This window comes from Myotis lucifugus, unplaced genomic scaffold, assembly GCF_000147115.1.
Source record: "Myotis lucifugus unplaced genomic scaffold, Myoluc2.0 scaffold_83, whole genome shotgun sequence".
Taxonomy (NCBI): Eukaryota; Metazoa; Chordata; class Mammalia; order Chiroptera; family Vespertilionidae; genus Myotis; species Myotis lucifugus.
Genome location: NW_005871131.1, coordinates 442,994 through 462,190, shown reverse-complemented (window position 1 = coordinate 462,190; position 19,197 = coordinate 442,994). Strand labels below are relative to the sequence as shown.

At 54.8% G+C, this 19,197-nt stretch overlaps 2 protein-coding genes, 1 long non-coding RNA gene and 1 pseudogene across 3 annotated transcripts in view; 3 read left to right on the top strand and 1 right to left on the bottom strand.

The window, feature by feature from the left end:
• LOC102429405 (inter-alpha-trypsin inhibitor heavy chain H4-like) overlaps positions 1–3,351 on the top strand; it is a 10,155-nt gene extending 6,804 nt beyond the window's left edge. The window contains exon 9 of the mRNA XM_006090843.3: positions 3,274–3,351. Within this exon, the coding sequence (XP_006090905.2) occupies positions 3,274–3,351 (78 nt within the window). The remainder of the gene's footprint in view (positions 1–3,273) is intronic.
• Positions 3,352–4,204: 853 nt separating this feature from the next.
• LOC102429706 (inter-alpha-trypsin inhibitor heavy chain H3) lies at positions 4,205–19,197 on the bottom strand. The gene is made up of 21 exons (XM_023755675.1): positions 19,092–19,197; positions 18,432–18,449; positions 16,252–16,418; positions 16,068–16,172; positions 15,631–15,793; positions 14,974–15,087; positions 13,792–13,917; positions 13,379–13,495; positions 12,739–12,907; positions 12,041–12,166; positions 11,558–11,739; positions 10,203–10,388; positions 9,899–10,038; positions 9,110–9,264; positions 8,428–8,442; positions 7,119–7,154; positions 6,872–6,985; positions 6,168–6,372; positions 5,318–5,487; positions 5,022–5,133; positions 4,205–4,701 (listed from the first exon to the last, which is right to left on the bottom strand). The coding sequence occupies exons 1-21, from the start codon at positions 19,182–19,184 to the stop codon at positions 4,572–4,574; spliced, it is 2,643 nt and encodes an 880-aa protein (XP_023611443.1). The 5' UTR covers positions 19,185–19,197; the 3' UTR covers positions 4,205–4,571.
• Positions 5,296–11,389, top strand: LOC111826472. The gene is made up of 3 exons (XR_002829804.1): positions 5,296–5,430; positions 6,114–6,301; positions 11,330–11,389. It is a non-coding gene; the product is annotated as an uncharacterized LOC111826472 (long non-coding RNA).
• On the top strand, positions 17,428–18,060 carry LOC106697554 (annotated as a pseudogene).

The window sequence follows — 19,197 nt, the reverse complement described above, 5'->3', positions numbered from 1 at the left end:
ACTCCCCTGTCCGAGCCTGGGAATGAGAGATAGTCGGGTGAAAAGTTGATGCTTTAGACATGTCTGACCCAGCTCTCAGTGTGACCCCACCAAAATGGTCAACTCAGACCAACAGAAAACACCCCAGCCAGAGATCACTAAGGGTGAGTTGGGGGCATTAGCAAACTCCCTGAAGTCTCAGAGCCCTGGACAACTGGGTGCCCTTGGGAGACTGGGCCTTGTCAGCCTGTGCTGTAGGGGATTCTAAGGGGCCCTGAATCTCCACCTTCCACTTGCCCGACCCAGCTCTCTCCCTCTCTTCCCACCACACCTGAGATTTCCTAACCACCCGTCTGTCTGTCTGTCTCTCTGTCTCTCCATCCCAGAAAAATGAAGCTGGATTACCAAGAGGGGACCCTGGAAACAGAGATTTCCTGCTGGTCTATCGAGCTCTGATTCTGATGGCAGGAGTTATACCCACCCGCCCACCCCATGCCACCCCACTGTGTGCAGAGGGCTGTCATCCTGTGACCACAGCCACCTGTGGGGTCTCAACCATGATGGGGAGGGGAGTTCCACCTATTACAAATAAAGGCAGGTAGTTTAAACTCAGGGAGTGGGCTTCTCTGGTTCCATCCAGCCAAACCCCAGGGCTGTAGAGCCTCTTCCTGAACACTTAGCATCATGTGACATTAGAATCTCCCACAATCAGCCCTCAGGGCATGTGGCCAGTAGGTCCCTGAGGAGCTATTGGTCCACTCCCTTCATTTCATAAGGTGGAAACTAAGATTTAGAAAGATTGAACCACCCCTGTATATGTCACTCCAGACCCGAGCTTGGGGCCCAGGGCCAGAAAACACCCTCTGAGAGTAGAGGTTCAGTTTCAGTCCATGAAAACCAATTATTATTTATTTTATTTCATTTTATTATTTTATTTGTTAATCCTCACCCAAGGATATTTTTCCATTGATATTAAGAGAGAGTGTGGGGGAAGGGGAGCCATCAGAGGAGTCCCCCTTACTGGGGCCAGGGATCAAGCCTACAACCGAGGTACATACCCTTGACTGGAACTGAAACTGAAGCCAGGACCTTTAGTTCTCAGGTCAATACTCTATCCACTGAGCCAAACCACCTAGGACCATGAAAACCAGTTTTGACTCTTCCTACCTCCATTAAAAATAGTGAACTGGGTAGAAGTTCTCAGTGAGCTTTGGGGCGCCTTTCGCATGTGACTTTGTGATGCGATTTGATTTTCACACCTGTGCTCACCACCTGGAAAGGAGCTAGCCCTGGAGCACAGGAGACAGAGAGAGGCCCTCATCCCAGGAGGGAAGCCTCTGTCCCATGGAGGTGACCCAGCCCCCAGCTCTAAATCCTCTCCAATCCATGCCCCAGGGATAGTCACCCCCAAGATTCCACCCAATTCCTGCACAGTCAGAGCGCACTTAAAAAACAGTTATAGCCCAGGTGGCTCAGTTGGTTGCAGCATCACCCTGTACACCCAAAGGTTGCAGGTTCGATCCCAGGTCAGAGCACATACCTGGGTTGTGGCTTTGATCCCCAGTTGGAGCGCATGCAGGAGGTAATCCATTGATGTTTCTCTCTTACATCGATATTTCTCTTTCTCTCTCCTTTCCTCTCTGTCTAAAAATAAATAAATACCTGAACAAAGGAATAAATAAATAAATAAATAAATAAATAAATAAAACATGTCCTTTGGTGAGGATTTAAAAAATATATTTTTTAAACAAAACCCATGGGAATAAGAGAAGAGCCAAGCAGGAGGAGCGTTGGATCTGTGACTCCCTCGTGGAGAAGCTGCAGCACAGAACTTTGCTCTGAGCTTCCCCACAGCCAGAGGAAAGCAGAAAATAAGCTCATTTGCTGGTTAAGAGGAAGCAAACCAGGTCAGCAGGGAAAAGCTCTTTTCCCAGCTCTTGAGCTCTACAGGGTGTTTACTGAGTGAGTCTTTCTGGAGGGGTCAGAGGAGAGGCCCGTAGCGGGGCTCCAGCAGCAGGTTTGCCGAACGCACAGACACACTCCATCTGCCTCTCCACCTGCCTGGTTGGCTGGCAGGGTCTCAGGCTGTTGCTGTGAGACAGGGAAGCCGCCTTGGGGTCTCCCTCGACCTTCCTGTGAGGCCAGCTCTGACACACCTACCAAGATGAGAGACGGGGCCCACGCCCAGCTCACCCCTCTGGGACACCACCGCCTGCGCTGGGCTGTGGGGTTTGTATAACAGCAGAGGAGTCCTGGGTGACTCTCTGGCCCAGCAGCAGGGCAGGTGCCTTCTGTGAACAATTGGCAATAGGTCCATGCCCTTCATTGTTTTGTTCACTGAGTGCGTTCCAGCACCTCCTTAAGCCAGGCCCTGGGCAGAGTGCTGTAGCCACCACGACAGACAGTGCCTGTGTGACAGCTGCTACCCAGGAACCACCAGGTGCTGCCAGGATCCCAGAGGGAGTCACCTTGTTCCACCTGGGGAATATCGGGAACCTTCCTGGAAAGTGGCGTGGCTGGGGCTGAGTCTTGACCAATAAAGAGAAGTCAGCCCAGTAGAAAAGGAGGACAAGGACACTGGGCCGAGAGCCAGGACATTGTGCATTGAGTTCAGGGTCATTGTGCAGTGAGTTCAGGGTAGGGGAAGGGAAGCATGGGGTGAGGAGCCAGTTGGAGAGGTGGAGAAGCAGGGCCAGGCCAGCACTGGCTGGTGCACCTTGCCATGGGGCATGGTTTCTATCCTGAAAGCCAGGGAGCCATCAGAGGACTGGGTTGAGGACAGAATCTGCCTGGAATTGGCCTGCAAGGAGGGCCTCCCTGACTGTGTTGAGGGAGGGGAAGGGGCAGATTTGGGCTGGGGCCTCCTCTGCCTTGCTGCCAACCTGCCAGGCTAGGCGGCTAGCTGAGTGGCAGGACAAACCAGGTACTTCAGGAGGACCAGAAACCATATGACGATGCCACTTCACACCCTCCATCTGGCAGGATCTTTCTCCCCATTTCACAGATGTGAAAACTGACCTCGGTATGACTGGTTTAAAGCTACATGGCTCCTCAGCCCACCTGGAACTGAATGGGTGGCAGGGCTTGCCTACTTGAGGATATCCTTTCCCAGGCTGCGCCCTTTTTGCCAGCCCAGCCTGCACACCTGCCATGTTTACTCTGGAGCTGTGTCTCACGTGGCCCTCTCCCTAGAGGAGCAGCAGCGCCAGGCCACATCTCATAGATGCCTGGGGGCAGGGGGACTCCTCTGATGATAAAAGTTTCCTCCTGGACTGCCCCCCATACCCTCTCCAGGACCCCAGTCTGGTGTCCCTAGGAAATCCAGAGGGGCCCCTGGAGTGGGAGGTAGGAAAACCTCCTTTTGGCCCATGACCAGATCCCATCCCCACCCCCACTGGCATTTCTGAACATCCCAATCAGACTCCAGCCTCATCTGGCCTTATTGTGTCCCTTGCTGTGCCATGGAGCAAAGCTGCCCACTGTTCCCTTCAAAGAGGTACCGTCTATCCAGCATGCTCTTAGCCCTGCAGGCAGAGAGAGCAGCAGAGGCAAAGAATCTGGGGCAGGAGGCGTTATGTTTGCAGAACTGGAAGCAGTGTGTGTGTCTGGAACCCAGAAAGTAAGGGGAAATGCCTGGTTCATGGAGTTGATGAAGCTGAGAAGCCATAGGAAGGACTTTTATCTTTGTCCCAAGAGCAATGGGAAGGAGATGTCATTGATAGGGTGTGGGCAGGGAGATGATTGGTTCTGCTGTGGAAAGCTCTCTCTGGAAGCAGGGAGATCCAGGAAGGGGCAGTTATAGTTATTCAGGTGGGAGAGGCTCTCAGAGCCCCTAGTCCAGGAACTGGTCTGACCCCCACCCCACTCAGGACTTTGTGGGGTATGATTGGAGGATTCCAAGGATCCCCAGCCCAGCTGAAAGCAAACTTGAGGCACCCCTGCTCACAGGAACTGGATCAATAAGCTTTGTGCCCCAGATGCTAGCCCAGAATGTTGGGTTTATCTGATGAACAAATGGGTAGTGGATGGATGGATGAACAGTGGGTGAGTGAGTGAGTGGGTGGGTGGATGGATGGATGGATGAATGGATAGATGGATGGATGGATGGATGGACGGATGGATGGATGGGTGGATAGTGGGTAATTGAGTGGATGGATGGCATCTACCATCCACTACAGCTCCAGGGCTGAAGGGCCCGACAGGAGCTCCTGAGCAAGGACCAGACTTTCCTCATGACCCTTTTGGCCTCTGAAATGCACTCAGCCCTTCCCAGCTTATCAGAGACTCTTTGCTCCAGAGTCAATTTTTTATTTATTTTTTTCCTCATAAATTTGACTTGCCAAACTGTGACGCCAACAAGCCCTTTCCTTCAGCCACATTGCTGGGGAGGCCCAGGATGTTGCTTTCCTAGGAGCCAGTCCTTCCTTTGAGCTGCCTCAGGTCCCGGATGGTGTTCCCCAGAGAAGGGCCCGAGAGAGGCATGCACAGGCTGGCAGCGGTCTGGTTTCCACCGTGTCCTCTATTGTCACAGCCCTCCCTCAGGCCTGGCTCTGTGCCCCTGCTCCAGATGCCAGGCCAGCTGGGCCAGCCACTCAGAACAGGTCAGAGACGATGTAGTCGCTGTGGACCCCATCAATCACCCCTTGGCCATTGTTGTGGACGAACCAGCAGCCCACCTGTGTGCCATTATGGACATCCTTCCTGTAGTCTTTCTGGTAGCCCCTGGAGAAGGGAGACAGATGCTGTGATACACAGGGTAGGCGAGATGGCTGCTACGCTCATGGACCAAGGTTGAAAAAGGGTGTGATGTTGCCAATTCCATAATTCTCTGGCCAAGAATGAGGTTGCATGGTTAGTCCTTCTAGGGGGCTGAGTTTGGCCTTTCCCTGATTCGGAGGGGCCTCGAGGGGGCCAAGACCCCAGAGGGAAATGAGGGAAAACTAAGAAGACCACCCTGCTGGACCAATGTGTGTGGGCACAGAGGGCTCTTTCCTCCTGGCTTGTTAGTGGGCAGGGTGAGGATGTCAGATGGGTCCCCGCACCTGGTGACTGCCAGCCGATGTTTCTTCACCAGCATTGTGGCATGTATCTTGGAGGGGTCATTGCCTGGGTTGACGTCAGACACTTGAAAAGCAAGGGGGCGGAAGAATTGTCCTGGGAAGAAAAACATTTTCTCTGTCAGCCCCTGCCATCGCCCCAGGTAGCATGGCCACTGGCCTTCCAGGGTTAAGGCAAAGGCTGAGGGGGGTGCTGTGTGCCGGCCATGGAGAGGCTAGGATGGCCTTTCACGTGGCTTTTTCCTCTGCCCTGAACAGCCTGAAGCATGAACATTCCATACCCAGCAGCCCGTGTGACTTTGTTGACATCTTGTCACTGTCCAGCACGTAGAAGCCCAGAAAGTGAAGGTGGATGTGATGTTCCTTCCACACCTGGTGCAGAACCACCTTAAAGGTAATCCCTTTTCCAAAGGAGACCACCATAGCCTCCCTGTTGGTCTTCACGGAGAACCTAGGGGAGGAGAGGAGGACAGCAAGGGGCAAGTGGCCATGACACCAGGCATCTGAATCAAGGACATCTTGGCAGAGCTCTCCCTGTGCATGGCACCTGAGAACACACAACTCCAGAAACTATCTCAGGGGTGTTGGAGGAAAGACATGTCATGCGTGCCGACTATACCTCCCCTGAATGCATTCTTGCTCCTCCTTAAGCAGGAAAGGGGCTGTCCTCGGCATCTGGAGGCCTGGGATCTAGTCCCAGCTCAGCCACTAGCTTCCTGGGCAGGTGCTACCCTGTCTCTGAGCCTCAGTGGGAGTAACACTCCTGCCCTGCCTCTCAGGCTCTGGGTAATCTAAACTCATAGGAGAGGCTGAGCGGCTTGGGAACTAATGAATTCAGCCAGAGAAGATGCAAATAGGATTCTTGTTGTTACCAGATTGCCACGCCTACCTGATCCTTGGGTCCATGTAGCCCTTCCCTCAAGGTCAGCCCTATGAACTGTCCAGCTACCAATTCTGGTTCTCACAGGGGCCCTAGGGGTTGGCTCAGGTCTACCATGGTCACCCTCCCCCGGGGCAGGGGCTGAACTCTGAGGCCACCAGTCTTCACTGTAACCCGTATGGATCTTCTGTCCTCAGATTTCTACAAATCCTTCAAGCCTCCTTCGATCGAGTCCCGGTATAGGGCCTTACCTTTCCGAGGTGACCGTGACTGTGTCCAGCCAGCTGAAAGTACTCTGTGCAGCCCCATTCTTCAGGGTAATCTTCTCTGTGGTCACCTCAATCCGCAAGTCCATCAGAGCATTGACAATGCCCACTTTGCCAAGGTAAGTCTTTCTGTTCTTAGAGTTAGAGCTGTTTCCCTTGTCACCAATGATCTGCCCATTTACTGTTAAGCCTGCCAGGGGCAAGGGGCAGTAAGAGACCAGGGAGGTCTTCTGATCAGCTGGCCGTTAAGGATGTGCCTTCCTCCTCAGCCAGACTTGCTGTGAGATATCAGAGTGAGGGTCCCCAGAAGAGACCAGAACTTCCCAGTTAACCCAATCTGCTCCTAGACACTCTGGGTCATGCTGGTGGCTGAGGGCCCACAGTGTAGACCTGTCTCTTTGCCTGGGCCAGGAAGTATTATTTTTCAGAGAAAAATGATTCCCCAGCCATAGGTTGAGTCCTGCCTGCAGGGCCAGGCTGCCCTTAACTCTAAAAATCTCCCCAACACACTGGCCCCTGGGGAACTTGGCTAGCCTGTGGTTCTGGACAGCCCTCTCCAGCATGTAATCCCATGTATAAAGATGGGCACATTGTGGGCAGATGGAGGACCTGGTCCATGTGCCCACACTGGGGGTCTCCAGGCCTTCCCAGGAACACCCTTGGCCCCAGCCCCACCCTGCAGCCCCCACCTGTAATGGGGTCCTGAATGAGGCGCAGCACTGTGCCTGGTTCTTCATCAATGTTGAAGCAGATGGCATCCTTTTTCCCTCGGACTTGGATGATGAAGTGGGGGTCTCCGTCCACTGAGGGCACATCAGAGAAAGGGCTGATCCTGGGGCCTCACCCACTGGCCTCTGTGGGATGGACTCCTAGGCCGGCAGGAGGCACTGGGCCCTGGGCCCTGAGCCTTGCCCCTGGAGGACCCGGGGAACTCACCATAATAGTAGGGTGAAGAAGGAGGCTGGTAGCTGGCTGTGGACACAAAGGGAGAGAGGCCTGAACTAAACAAGCAGGCCTGGGGAGGCACCAGACCCCACCCAGAGTTTGGTTCATACCCCTCCCCTTCCTGCTTCCTAATGCTCTCAACACCCACCCACCCCAATCTCCTCAGCACCCAACCATCTGCCTGACCCAGAGAGCTGATTTAGGAAGACTCAGGGGCATGCACAGGGCTGTGCTGGGGCAGGGGACTGTGTTTGCAGTGTTTACTCACTGTGGTAAGCCGTGGCGGCGGTCACTGAAAAAAGAAGTAAAAGGTCAGTCGTGAGCTGGGGGTCTTGGGTGCCCTGTTCCCAACACCTGTGCCTTTTGCCTGTCTGGGGGCTAACAGTGCACAGTGAAACCCCAGCACTGACAGACAGAGGGTGGGGTTGTGAGCCTTAGCTTAGGCTATAGAAATGGGGGCATGCCCGGGAACTTCTTTCTAGGACTGGCGGAGATATGGTGAATTTTAAGGCCAAGGGCATGACACTTTCATATCGCTAAAATGCAAGCCATCAGATGGTCAACTTGTCTGTCATGAGTAATGCTCACAGCAGATCCTGCCCGCCACTCTTGAACTCCTGCCCCATTCATTGTTGGGGTGCGATGAGGCTTACAGCTGTCCTTGGTAGTAACACACACACACACTCACACACACACACACACACACACCATATGCACATACACACCAGTGATGTGCAGGGGTGTTCTAAGGGGAAAGCTGGATAGAACAACCTGTATTGATGGAGGTGAGGCAGGCAGGGGCTGGGGTAGCTTTGCCTGGTATTGATGGGCTTTTGAGGGGTGAGGCTCCAATTTTATGATGAGAGAAACACAGGATGCTGTGAATTGCAGCTCAGGCACTGCAACCAGGCTGTCTGGGCCAAAGCCCTTGCTCAGCCACCTGTGGACGGATTCCTTGCGCACACAGACCTAACCTCTGTGCCTCAGTTTCCTCACAGTAAAATGAGAACCTTTCTCCGAGGGTTCCCCTGGACTCATCGAGTGTGATGCTGATGTGGGACATGCTCCTTTTGCAGGCCACATAATACTCTCCTACTGACTGTCCCTCCTTGGGCAGAGGAAGCCACCTCCACTCAACGGACAAGGGCCCTGGCACTCAGAGAGGGGCAGAGCCAGGCCCAAAGTTGCTCATGAGTGGGCAGCACAGCAGGGACCTGAGCCCAGGAGAACTCAGAAAGGCCTCCTGGGTTCTCTCTTGTCTCCCTCCCGAGACCCCACCAAGCTGCTGGCTGAAGCTCACCTGATTCCTCAGGCCCTGTGAGGGAAGAAAGGGAGAAATGTGTTAGAAGCCACAGACTCCTGGGGTCTGGGCCAATGTGATCAATATGCTGCCTGTCCAACCAGCCCCAGGCTGTGGGCCTCCCAGCAGCCAGCTGTGCTCCCAGAACTAGAAGCTCTTGGCCTGGCCTGGACCAGCTCTTTGCCTCCCATGCCCTCCGATGCCCACACCCCCAGCCTGTGTGGCCAGTTGTGGGGGATACTCAGGACTCCTCTCTTGGGGTATGGTGAGCAGCCTGGTCCCAGCCTCCAGCTCTCAGAGCCTCTTCCTCTGGCCATCCCCAGGCGAGTGCTCAGGGCTTAGCCTTAAGCCTGGGAGTGCTTCTCCCTATCTACCTGAGTCCTTCCATGTTGCAGCCTAAGTCCCTCTCCCAGAAGTGACCCTGGGAAGGATCCTCACTCCTGTACTCCTATCCCTTTAGAGACTCAGAGGCCCCTGATCCCCCCAACCCCCACTGTCCACGCGATGGCTTCACTCCCTCCACACACGCTGCCCAGCGCTTGGCCAGCTTTCCTTCAGTGCCCCTGGGCCTGCTCTTCAGTGGGGCTGGGTCTCCCCAGCCTGGCCCACTCCTCTCAGGACCCCCAAGGCCCTGGTCCTAGAGGAAGGCCTCCCAGTTCTGGCCTTCACTCCCCATGTCCACCTTCGCCAGGCTTGTCAGCAATAGCCATCTGGTTGTCACTGTCCTCAGGCTTGGTCACCACCATGGAGGTCAGTGGAGTCACAAAGTGGTACTTGAGGGACAGGTCCAGGGCCTGGGCTGTGAGGTTCTCCTTCTCACTTCCATGGGCGTTCTTGCTGTAGGGAGGGGCATAGTGAGAGGGTCAGCCTGGAGCTCAGCTCCCTGCCCATTGTCCCTACATTGACTCCCAGCACCAGGCCAGGAGCCCCAGGGGCAGCCCAGGACCCCCTGTGCCCAGGGTGGAGCCTGCTAGAGCTCAGAAAATACTGGTTCACCAGCTCCCTGGGACAGATGGACAGGCTGTGCTTCCTCTCTGAGGGGCCTCCGTCTCCCCAGCTATAACATATAAGGGGCTTGCAATGGCCACTGCAACAGCCACTCCTGGTGAGTGCTCAGCAGGCTCCAGGCCCTGCACCAGGGGCTTCACCGGCTAGTCCCTCCTAAAAGGAGGCTGACATGCCTCTCCAATGGGCCCCGGCTCTGCCCTCTGGGGACTGAGGGAATCGCTCTCCATCGCTGTCCCCAGATGTCAGGCTGGGCTCTGCCCTGGAAAACATTCTGATGGACTGGGGAGAAAAGAGGGCAGGCCGCTGGGCATGTGCGTGGGGTGCACTTCCCGGGTGTGGCTCGGTCATCTTCCTCTTGGGCACCCGCAGAGCAGAGCCTGCCAGGGGCAGGCACAGGGAGAGGCTGGGGCAGTGCCAGGGCCCAGTGTGGGGCCCGGCTCTGTGAGGGGTGGTCCTGGGTCACCGTTTGTCCAGCAGCTGCTCAATGGTGAGGTAGGCCCAGAGCCGCTCGATGTAGCTCCCGAAAATGTAGTCCTGCTCCTGCAGGGCCTTCTCCATCTCCTTCAAGTCCACCTCCTCCGTGAAGGTCAGGTCAGTGAGCGCCTGGGGCAGGGGTGGGAGAAGATGAGAAGCACAAGGAATGGAGGCCTGAAGCCAGGTGGGCCCGGTTCAGGGCTGCCACTGCTGGACTGTCAGCCTGTAGGCACAGGCTCCATCACTGCTTGATCCCCCATCCCCAGCCCATATCCAGGCCCAGCCCAGCTTACCCCGTGGCCCTTTACATCCGCCTTAAAGTTGTTCATGTCCTCGTCCACCAGGCGCCCAGCCACCACGATCTCAGAGCCATCATAGAAGTGCTGGTAAGTGTTCCGGGTCAGGTCCAGGATAGCGTTCTCAGGGTACTCCACCTCCACTGCGGTCAGCAGCGGGTTGGCCACCTCCTCATAGAAGCCCTGGAGTCCAGAGAGGGGACCTGGTCATCTCAGGCCACCAGGGCAGGCGGGCACGGAAAGGAGAGTGGGAGGGTTCTCACTGATGCTTCCGAAGGTTGTTGCGTCCAACAGGCTGGGCTGGACCCGACCTGACCTCCACTTCTACATGGGCCTGGCTGTGCCCTTCAGTGTGTGGGAGCCTCCTCTGCTACCCCAACCCCACCCCACCCCACCCTCCCCGCACCCAGAAAAATACAAGTGTTCTTGCACTAGAAAGCACTCAAGAAATGCTTGTTGGAATGTAGGGGAGGAGGAGAGAAGGACAGGAGGAGAGGCTTCCTAGAGATGGTGTAGGGTGGGAGCAGGTGGGGATGGAGGCCCAGGGGTCCACAGCGGAGGCAGAGATGCAGGCACCTGTGCCAGGAAGGGTTGGTGTTGCCAGATTTAGCGAATGAAAGTACAGGACATGCAGTTAAGTTGGAATGTCAGATAAACAAGAAGTTAATTTTGTTATAAGTATGTCTGTTATGGGCTGAATTGTGTGCCCCCCAAATACCCAAATATGTAGGTTAAATTCCTTACCCCCAGTCCCTCAAGATGTGGCCTTGTTTGGACACAGGGTCTTTACAGAGGTGACCAATTCAAAATGAGGTCTTTGGGATGGACCCCAATGCAATGTGCCTGGTGTCCGTATGGAAAGGGGACAGACACACACAGGGGAGAGGATGTGAAGAGACAGGGAGAGAGGCCTGGCAGATCCCCCCTCGGGGCCCTCACAAGGAACCAACCCTCTTGACACCTTGATCTTGGACGTCTAGCCTCCAGGACTGTGAGACAGTACATTTCTGCTGTAAGCCCCTCAGTTTGTAGCACTTTGCACTGGCAGCCCCAGCAACTAATACCATGTCCTGTGCAATCTTTAGGGCAGACTTACACTAAAAAATTACTTCTTTTTTTTTCAGAAATTCATATTTAAGCGATGTCCTATATGTGCTCTGGCAAGCCTATGGAGAAACCCCTTCCATGCAGTCTGATGACGAAGCTAGAACCATTAATGATGGGTAAGAAGCAGAGGTAGATTTCAACTTAAGCGGAAGTTCTTTCTAATTATTGAAATGACCACCCGATGGCACAGCTCCCTGAGGAAGGAGTGAGCCCTCATTCCTGGAGGGGTGCAAGACAAGGCATACCTGCAGCTGCAAGTTGGCATCGGAATCCTCATAAATGCGCCGGGCGAACCCATCGTTCTCCAGGGCCAAGCTTTCCAGAAAGTTATAATTCAGATTGTTGCCAAAGCCCAGGGTATATAAGGGGAACCTGCCTTTGATGGCACTCAGCACGTTCTCCTGTATTTTAGCGGGTCTGCTTTCACCTGCAGGATAGAGGGGTGATCACACTCTAGCCACCACCCGGACAACTGCCTGGACTCACTCTGTCTGAAGAGATCTGACTCCTGTACGTGCAGTGCGGGAGGGGTCGTTGTCAGGAGCCTTTGTCAGGCCAGAGGGTGGGGAGCCCTGCAAGGGGGAGGCAGGTCCCTCCCCTCAAGGGGCTCGCAGTCAGTAGGAGCCCAGGGGAGAGCTGCCCAAGGTCTTACAGCAAGCGGGCTACAGAGCCAGGAGCGGCAGCCAGGCAATGGGAATCAGTTTTAGAGCCACGGCCGCCTGCCTCACCAGTATTGGGGTGCCCGTCGGTCAGCATGATGACGATGGAGGTGCTCCTCTCTGGCACTGTGTGCTCCTCCCGGGCCTTGTTCAGCATGCTGATGCCTGTCAGCAGCCCGTCGTTGATGTTGGTCACTGTCACACAGAGAGCACCATGGGAGGGGCCCTCAGGGGACCATCGTGGAGGAGGGGGTTGGGACATTGGCCCTGATCATGTGCCCAAGGACTCTGTCTGCCAGTACGTGGTGATACTCAGTAAACACTGACTAGTGAGTGAAGAATGAATGACTTAACCTTTCAAATGGGGGTCAAACTGCCTCTCAGGGTTGCTGTAGGAATAGAAGCACACAGTGATGGTAAAAACAATTTGGGAATCAGTCAGATGGACTCCCGGCCCTTCACTGGGAGGACAGGGGAGCAGTACAGACCTCACTTGTGATTTTCTGTAAGGAATGACCAACAGTGAGGTTTCTCTGTGGCCTGATCTTGCTGGGAGTTGGGGTGCACCCGCATCATGGGTTAGAAACAGACAGTGGGTTTTCTTAGACCCTGAGATCAAGCCTAAGGACCCCACCACACTCCCGCCTCTACCCCCAGCCAGGGTCTGCCGGCCTGGCCAGCAAAGCCTGTGCCCCAGGGAGGAGGGAAACAGGCTGCTCAGGCAGAGGGAGGGGCAGTGAGAACGTTGCTCTCCCCTCTGTTCTTACTTCCTTGAATTCTCATGTTCTTCACAAACTCCCTGGCCTCCTGGATGTTCTCAGGAGTGGCTTGAACTAAAGTGTCTTTCCACGTGATCACATCGGAACCGAACAGAATGAAATTCAGGTAGTCCCCCTCTTTTATATCCTCCAGGATTTTGAGGAGGGCATCCCTTGTCTGGGAAAGAGAAAGACAGGCAGACAAGAAGCTGGGAGAGGCAGCCACAGACAGCGTGGTTTCTTTGCAGCTGGGCTGGCAGTGGGGCCCCTGTGGCCTGCAACAATGGGGGTGGCCATTTCTGCATTTCTTATCCTATTCTCCTTCCTCCTCTTTCACTGGAAACATCAACTTTGTCCACTTAAAACAAAACTGCCGCCCAGCCTGGGTGGCTCAGTTAGTTGCAGTGTTGTCCTATACCCCAAAGAGGCTGTAGGTTTGATTGCTGGTCAGGGCAAATACCTAGGTTGCAGGCTCAATCCCCAGTTGGTGCACCTACAGGAGGCTACCGATTCGTTTCTCTCTCACATCAATGTTTCTCTCCCCCTGCCTTCCCCTCTCTCTATAAATCTATAAGCATATGCTTGGGTGAGGATTTTTAAAAAATATCTACCCCCCACCTCTCACCCCCACTTGCACAGAAGATAGTACCTGCTCTATTTTCCGGCCAGACATGGAGCCGCTGATATCAATCACGAAGACCACATTCTTAGGCACCACAGGAAGGCCTTCAGGTGCAAAGAAGTGCACGAAGTAGCCATTGACTATCTGGAGAGGGGAGAGAGAGATGAGAGGTCATGTCCATGAAGCAACCTGGCTAATCTTGCAAATAAAAGCTGACAGTTAGCATGGTGAGAAGATGATGTCAGTTCCCATCCTCCTGAGTGTGCCACACACGTTCTGGTCTGCCTGCCACCCCCATGCCCTGCAGGAAACGTGTCCTTGGACCGAGTATCCAGGGTGATGGCGCTAGATGCAGCTGCGGCCCCTCTCCCCCAACCCCTCAGCCCTCGCTCCACTGTGATGCGGAATCCACCAGCCTGATGAAGCCAGTAGGGAGGTACCTGTACGTTGGCTGGAGACTCTCTGTTCACATCGTAGGTTATGATGAAGTCTCCGTTGAGGAGGGTGTCTCCACAGGTTGGGCATGAACGCTGTTGGTCCAAGCTGGGTTTGAAGGACACATGGCCCTGAGGGAGGGACATGGGGGGTCTTGCTCAGCTTGTCCAGGCACTGCCCACTGCTGCCCTCAGCCCATGGGTGCCTTCGGGGCCGAGGCACAGCCCTGTTAGGGAGAAGCCCAGAGGTGGGCACCCGACAGCCCTCCACCACCCAGCATACACTGGACTTCCTGAGCACTGCTCTGTCCTTGGAGATCAGGGGCAAGTTGGAGGACAGTGGCTTTATCTGATGCAGCCTTTGTCTTTCTCTGTTCAGCTAGGTCCCTGTGTTCAGCCTACTTGGCCTTCAGCACTGAGAAGCCACTTAGGGAGGGGAGCTGTGCACCGTGAAAAGGAGCTTCTAGTTGGGTGGTATGTGTTGGTGCCAAGGGGAGGAGGAGGGGAAAGGAAGCAACGCAGGGAGGTGGGAGCGGGCCCTGCCCTGCAGAAGCCAGCAGCCCTCTGAGTGTGTGCTCCTTGGGCCTCGCCCTACAAGTCCTGAGTGACTTATGTTTGCTCTTCGGGTAAACATGCATCCACAGCCCATGGTCAGCAAGACCCTGGAATAGTAGGGCCTTGGGGATCAGTCAACCACTAGCACCAAGAGTAAAGTTCCCTTTCAACTTCCACCCCCTCAATGTGGAGTCAGCAGATCTAAATGACTCCCTCTGGCCTCAGTCTCCTTATCTGTAAAACAGGGGCAGTCACCTGACCTGCCTACCTCCCAAGGTAGAATGACACTGGGCTTCATAAGTGGTCCCCCCACACATACCAGTTCCAGCCCAAGCTACTGGCCAAGCACTTTGAGGTAATCAAGCGCCCCTACTGGCCCTGCTGAAACTGGGGGACAGGATGAGGGGTTGGGGAAGGGCTGCTGGGGCATGTCAGTTCCTCAGGCGGGTCATCCTCAGCAAGCAGCCCCCTGCCTCCAGCATCCCCACTCCTGACCAGGTGGCCAGGGAGACAGTGATGGCAGCAGATAGACACACGCTCACGAGCAGCAACCAAGCTCTAGGGCTCAGACTGGTCCTGCTAGGGTCTGGGTTCCTGCCCCTACCCCCCAGGCCTGAGAGGCATCGATACCACCTTTTTCCCTGAGAAGGACTTGCTGAGGGCGTTTCCCAGGAGGTCATTGGTGATGAATGAGGCCTGAGCATCCAGCATGCTAATGCCCTGGGGCTCAAAGATGTCTACCTCGATCTGCAATGTCCAAAGATAAGGAGATGTTACTCAGTGACTGTACAGAGGCCAACCTCTAGGACAGGGCCCACAGCGATGGGTCAGTGGTGATGCAGGCACCAGCTTCTAGGACAACTCTGTGACAGCCACACCTGGTGTCTCCCACCAAGAAAATGAACAAAAGGGCCTGTCAATGGTACTCTAACCCCAAAGCTCTCCAATGGCCTGCCAGGTGGTGTCCAATTTCCACCATGAAACCATTTCAGATCTGATGTAGGTAGAGCACCATTATAACCAGATACCAACTATACAGAGACACTTTGTGATGTTGCCCCAAGGGCCCAGCATCCAAAGATCTGGGTGAGTCCAGCCCAGCCTCCTCCTCCCCTTGGCCCAGTTGCTGTGGACAGAGCCATTGGAATTCCCCCGAGCTTCCTCAACCAAGTGGTGAGGCCTGGACTTCTGTGTCATTGACTTTGCTCCGAGCTCCACCCCAGGGGCCCTTCTCCAACCTCCCATCCTGTGCCCACAGTTTCAGCAGGGCCTGCAGAGGTGTTTGCTTACCTCAAAGTCCTTGACCAGTTGTTTGGGCTGGACCTTAAGATACATCTCGTACTTGCCCTTGTTCCTCTTCAGCAGCTCTTCGTAGGTTAGCTCAAATGTGACGTTGCTGCCCGCAGCCACATTGACTGACACCATGAATTTCTCCAACTTCCGCCCAGAGGCCCTGAATGGGATGCAAGACAGCGACTGCCCCACAGACTGCACAACCCCACCCATCCTGAGCCTTGGGTTCAAGTCAGCCCCTTGGGGGAGACACCTACGCACTCTAAGCCTTGTTTACCTCAACATCAAAATGGGATAATGTGGTGAGAATTATGGACACATTTTGCAATAATGATAATAATAATAATAATAATAATAATAATAACTGCTGCCGTTGTGGTTTGCATCCCTTACAGACCAGACATTCTCCCCCAGGCCTGGGGGTCCGTACTTACTTGACCAAACCAGCTGTCTTGCCCTGGGACACAGCCTTTTCATACTGCTTCTTGGCGACTTCCTTCTCCTTGACGTTACCAGGGTAGGTAACACCGTCGATGGTCCTGCAGGGAAAGAGTTGGGGCTCATGCTGGGCCAGACTCCCCGCCAGAGCCCAGAGCCAGCAGCCATGGGGACACCCACAGGGTGAAGTTGGTGATGAAAGCGGTCTTGGGCAGCTCCACGTCAAAGGAAACCTCCTTGGCGGCATCTGCGCGGTTGACGGCCCTCGTGGTGACAACATTGTGAGCAAAGCGGGAGGTCACCTTGCAGCTGACCTTGGTACTGTAGACCTCAATGTCGCCAGCCTTCTGTGGGAGAGGGGATGGTGATCAGTGCTGACCTGCCAACCCGGGCCCTGGGAAACAGGTCTTCTAACCTGGCCACTCCTCTTCCCAAGGCCCTGCCTGGGAAGCACCCCAGTCACCCGTGTGGGAAGCCTGGTGGCCTCCTCCATCCCCCTGCTCAGTTGGCCACCTCTGTCCTGATGATGGGCGCCTGGGCAGTCCTGGTGCCCCTGGCATGCGCTGGCCTTTCTGAGCACCTCTCTCCCCTCGGAGACCAGGGGCTTCTTGGAGGGCAGAGGCCTTGTCTGATTCAGCCTGTGTTTCTCCCTGTTCACTGGGCTCCACAGGTTCCTTAGCTCAGCCACCTCATTGCTCAGCAGCAAGAAGTCACTTAGGAAGGGGAGTTTTGCACCATAAGAAGGAACTTCACATTATGCCAAGGAGAGGGCGAGGGGAGGGAGCAAGCCAGGGAGCAGGGGGGGTGAACTGAGGGAGGCTCTAGGGAGATGTCTGGGTTAAACATGGCCTCCTTAACCCTGTAGTCTGTTGCCATGCAGCCTGTAGCCGGTGAGATCTTATAAAAAAACAAATGTGACCCTGTTCCCGTCCCTCATAAAGCCCTCCCGTGCTCCCCATTGCCCTCAGGACAGTGTTCCCCATGCTCTGAGGTCCTCCAGGCGGGTCCTGTCACCTCCACTCTGGTGCTCCAGCCAAGCCAGGTCTCTGCCCCTCTGACCCCGGGGGTCAGAGACCTGTCCCGGCTCTTCCTGCTCACCTTTCACACTTCCATTTAGAAAGCTCACCCTCTACCCTCCTACTGTGCCCTTTGGTAATTGTGTGATTCTGCCTCCCAAACAGGCACTTATTTTCTGTGCTGAAAATAGAGTGTGGGCAGGACTTCATGACCCCAATATTCTCTTTCCCCTGGGAGCCGGGCAAAGGGTGAACTAAGGTTGATTCTAGGGAGACATCTGGGTTAAACGTGGATATAAAGATGCTCCATGGCTTCCTCTTTGCCGCATCTACTGTGAGGATGAAGACCATTCTCAGCAGTCACTGTGGACATCCCAGAAAATGTGGACATCACTCTGAAGGGGCGCACAGTTATTGTGAAGGGCCCCAGGGGCACCCTGCGGAGGGACTTCAACCACATCAGTGTAGAGCTCAGTCTCCTCGGAAAGAAAAAGAAGAGGCTCCGGGTTGACAAGTGGTGGGGAAATAGAAAGGAACTGGCCACAGTTCGCACTCTCTGCAGTCATGTACAGATCATGATCACGGGTGTTACACTGGGCTTCCGTTACAAGATTAGGTCTGTGTACGCTCACTTCCCCGTCAACGTCGTTATTCAGGAGAATGGTTCTCTTGTTGAAATTAGAAATTTCTTGGGCGAAAAATACATCCCCAGAGTTCGGATGAGGTCAGACGTTGCTTTTTCAGTATCTCAAGCCCAGAAAGATGAGTTGATTCTTTCTGGGAAGGAAATGACATTGAACTTGTATCAAATTCAGCTGCTTTGATTCAGCAAGGCACAACAGTTAAAAACAAGGATATCAGGAAATTTTTGGATGGTATCTATGTTTCTGAAAAAGGAACAGTTCAGCAGGCTGATGAATAAGATCTAAGTTGTCCAGCTATAGAAAAACCGAGATGCCGAATGATTTGCCACACTTGTTTGTGAAACTATAACGATGTACAATAAAAACCTTGTATTGGAAAAAAAAAAAAAGATGCTCCGTGAAGGTGTGACAGGGCCTTTCACCACCCAGCCCAGTATCAGCCACTGCTGGGTAAGTGTTAGTGGAAGGAAGGACGGGTCAATGGCCATCCTGGGCTGCCTCTGGTGAGGACCTAGGGGGCATGGCTCTATGGCACTCTTTCCTGGGGGTCTTGAGTCACATGGGGGTCTGCCAGGGTAGGGGCTGTGAGCTGTTTGTCAGCTGTGCAGGACCTGCTGCTATGGCCCAACTCTTCAGCTGTTGAGCAACCAGCTCCACTCTGCCCCCCTTACCATGCCCTGTCCCTGGTGAAAGTCCTCACCTCATCGACGCTGCGTTTCTGGAAAAGCAAAGACAAACACACTGTCAGGTCAAGGCCAAGGCCACTGTGGCTGGGGGACAAGTTCTTGGCAGAGGCCAGGGTTCAGTGGTGACCCCCCACACACCTTGAAGGGCCTCTGGATGTAGGACCCACCTGGAGCCACTTGTCAGAGTAGGAAGGGCTCTGAATAGATGGGGAAAGTGAGATCCGGAGAGAGCAGGTCTCGGGCTTCCCAGGGGAGCAGGACAGGGCTTTTCCCCTGCTCCACAGACCTCGGCTCACTCTGCCTGTCCCTGCACCCGGGTCCATGAGGCCTCCTCACACAGCACCCCACACCCCTGCACACCACAGGGCTCAGCCCAGCCTTCCTAGGCGCCTCTGCCCTTTTCTCAGAGGTGGACCTTCACAGCTGCTCAGTGAGGTGAGCAGTTCGTGGTGTATCACCCATTTGACAGGTGGGGAAACAGAGGCCCAGGGAGAGCTAAGAGCCTTACCCAGAATCAAAGGGTAAGTTAGGAGCCCAGTTCTCCCAAAACCCAGCCCTGTCCCCTGCAGCTCATGACCCCGCCCTCTACCTCCCGCTCCTGCATATAGAGGACCTCCCAGGCTGGGACCTCTGCCCCGTGATGGGCCCAGATTGTGAAGAGAGGACAGACTTACCTCAAGTGGCCGGGAGGGGCTTCTTGGGAAGCCAAAGGCCACCGAGCTGGAGAGCAGGGCCACGATGAGGCAGGGCCACCAAGCAGACGCCATCGCTGAACACGCA

Bases quoted from the DNA above. Each gene is read 5' to 3' on its own strand.
- LOC102429706 (XM_023755675.1), bottom strand. From the start codon at position 19,184: ATGGCGTCTGCTTGGTGGCCCTGCCTCATCGTGGCCCTGCTCTCCAGC. The intron at 15,088-15,630 runs GTAAGCAAACAC...TGGACATTGCAG, and splicing joins AACTGGTCAAGGACTTTGAG to ATCGAGGTAGACATCTTTGA. The intron at 10,039-10,202 runs GTAAGCTGGGCT...CCCCTGCCCCAG, and splicing joins CGGATGTAAAGGGCCACGGG to GCGCTCACTGACCTGACCTT.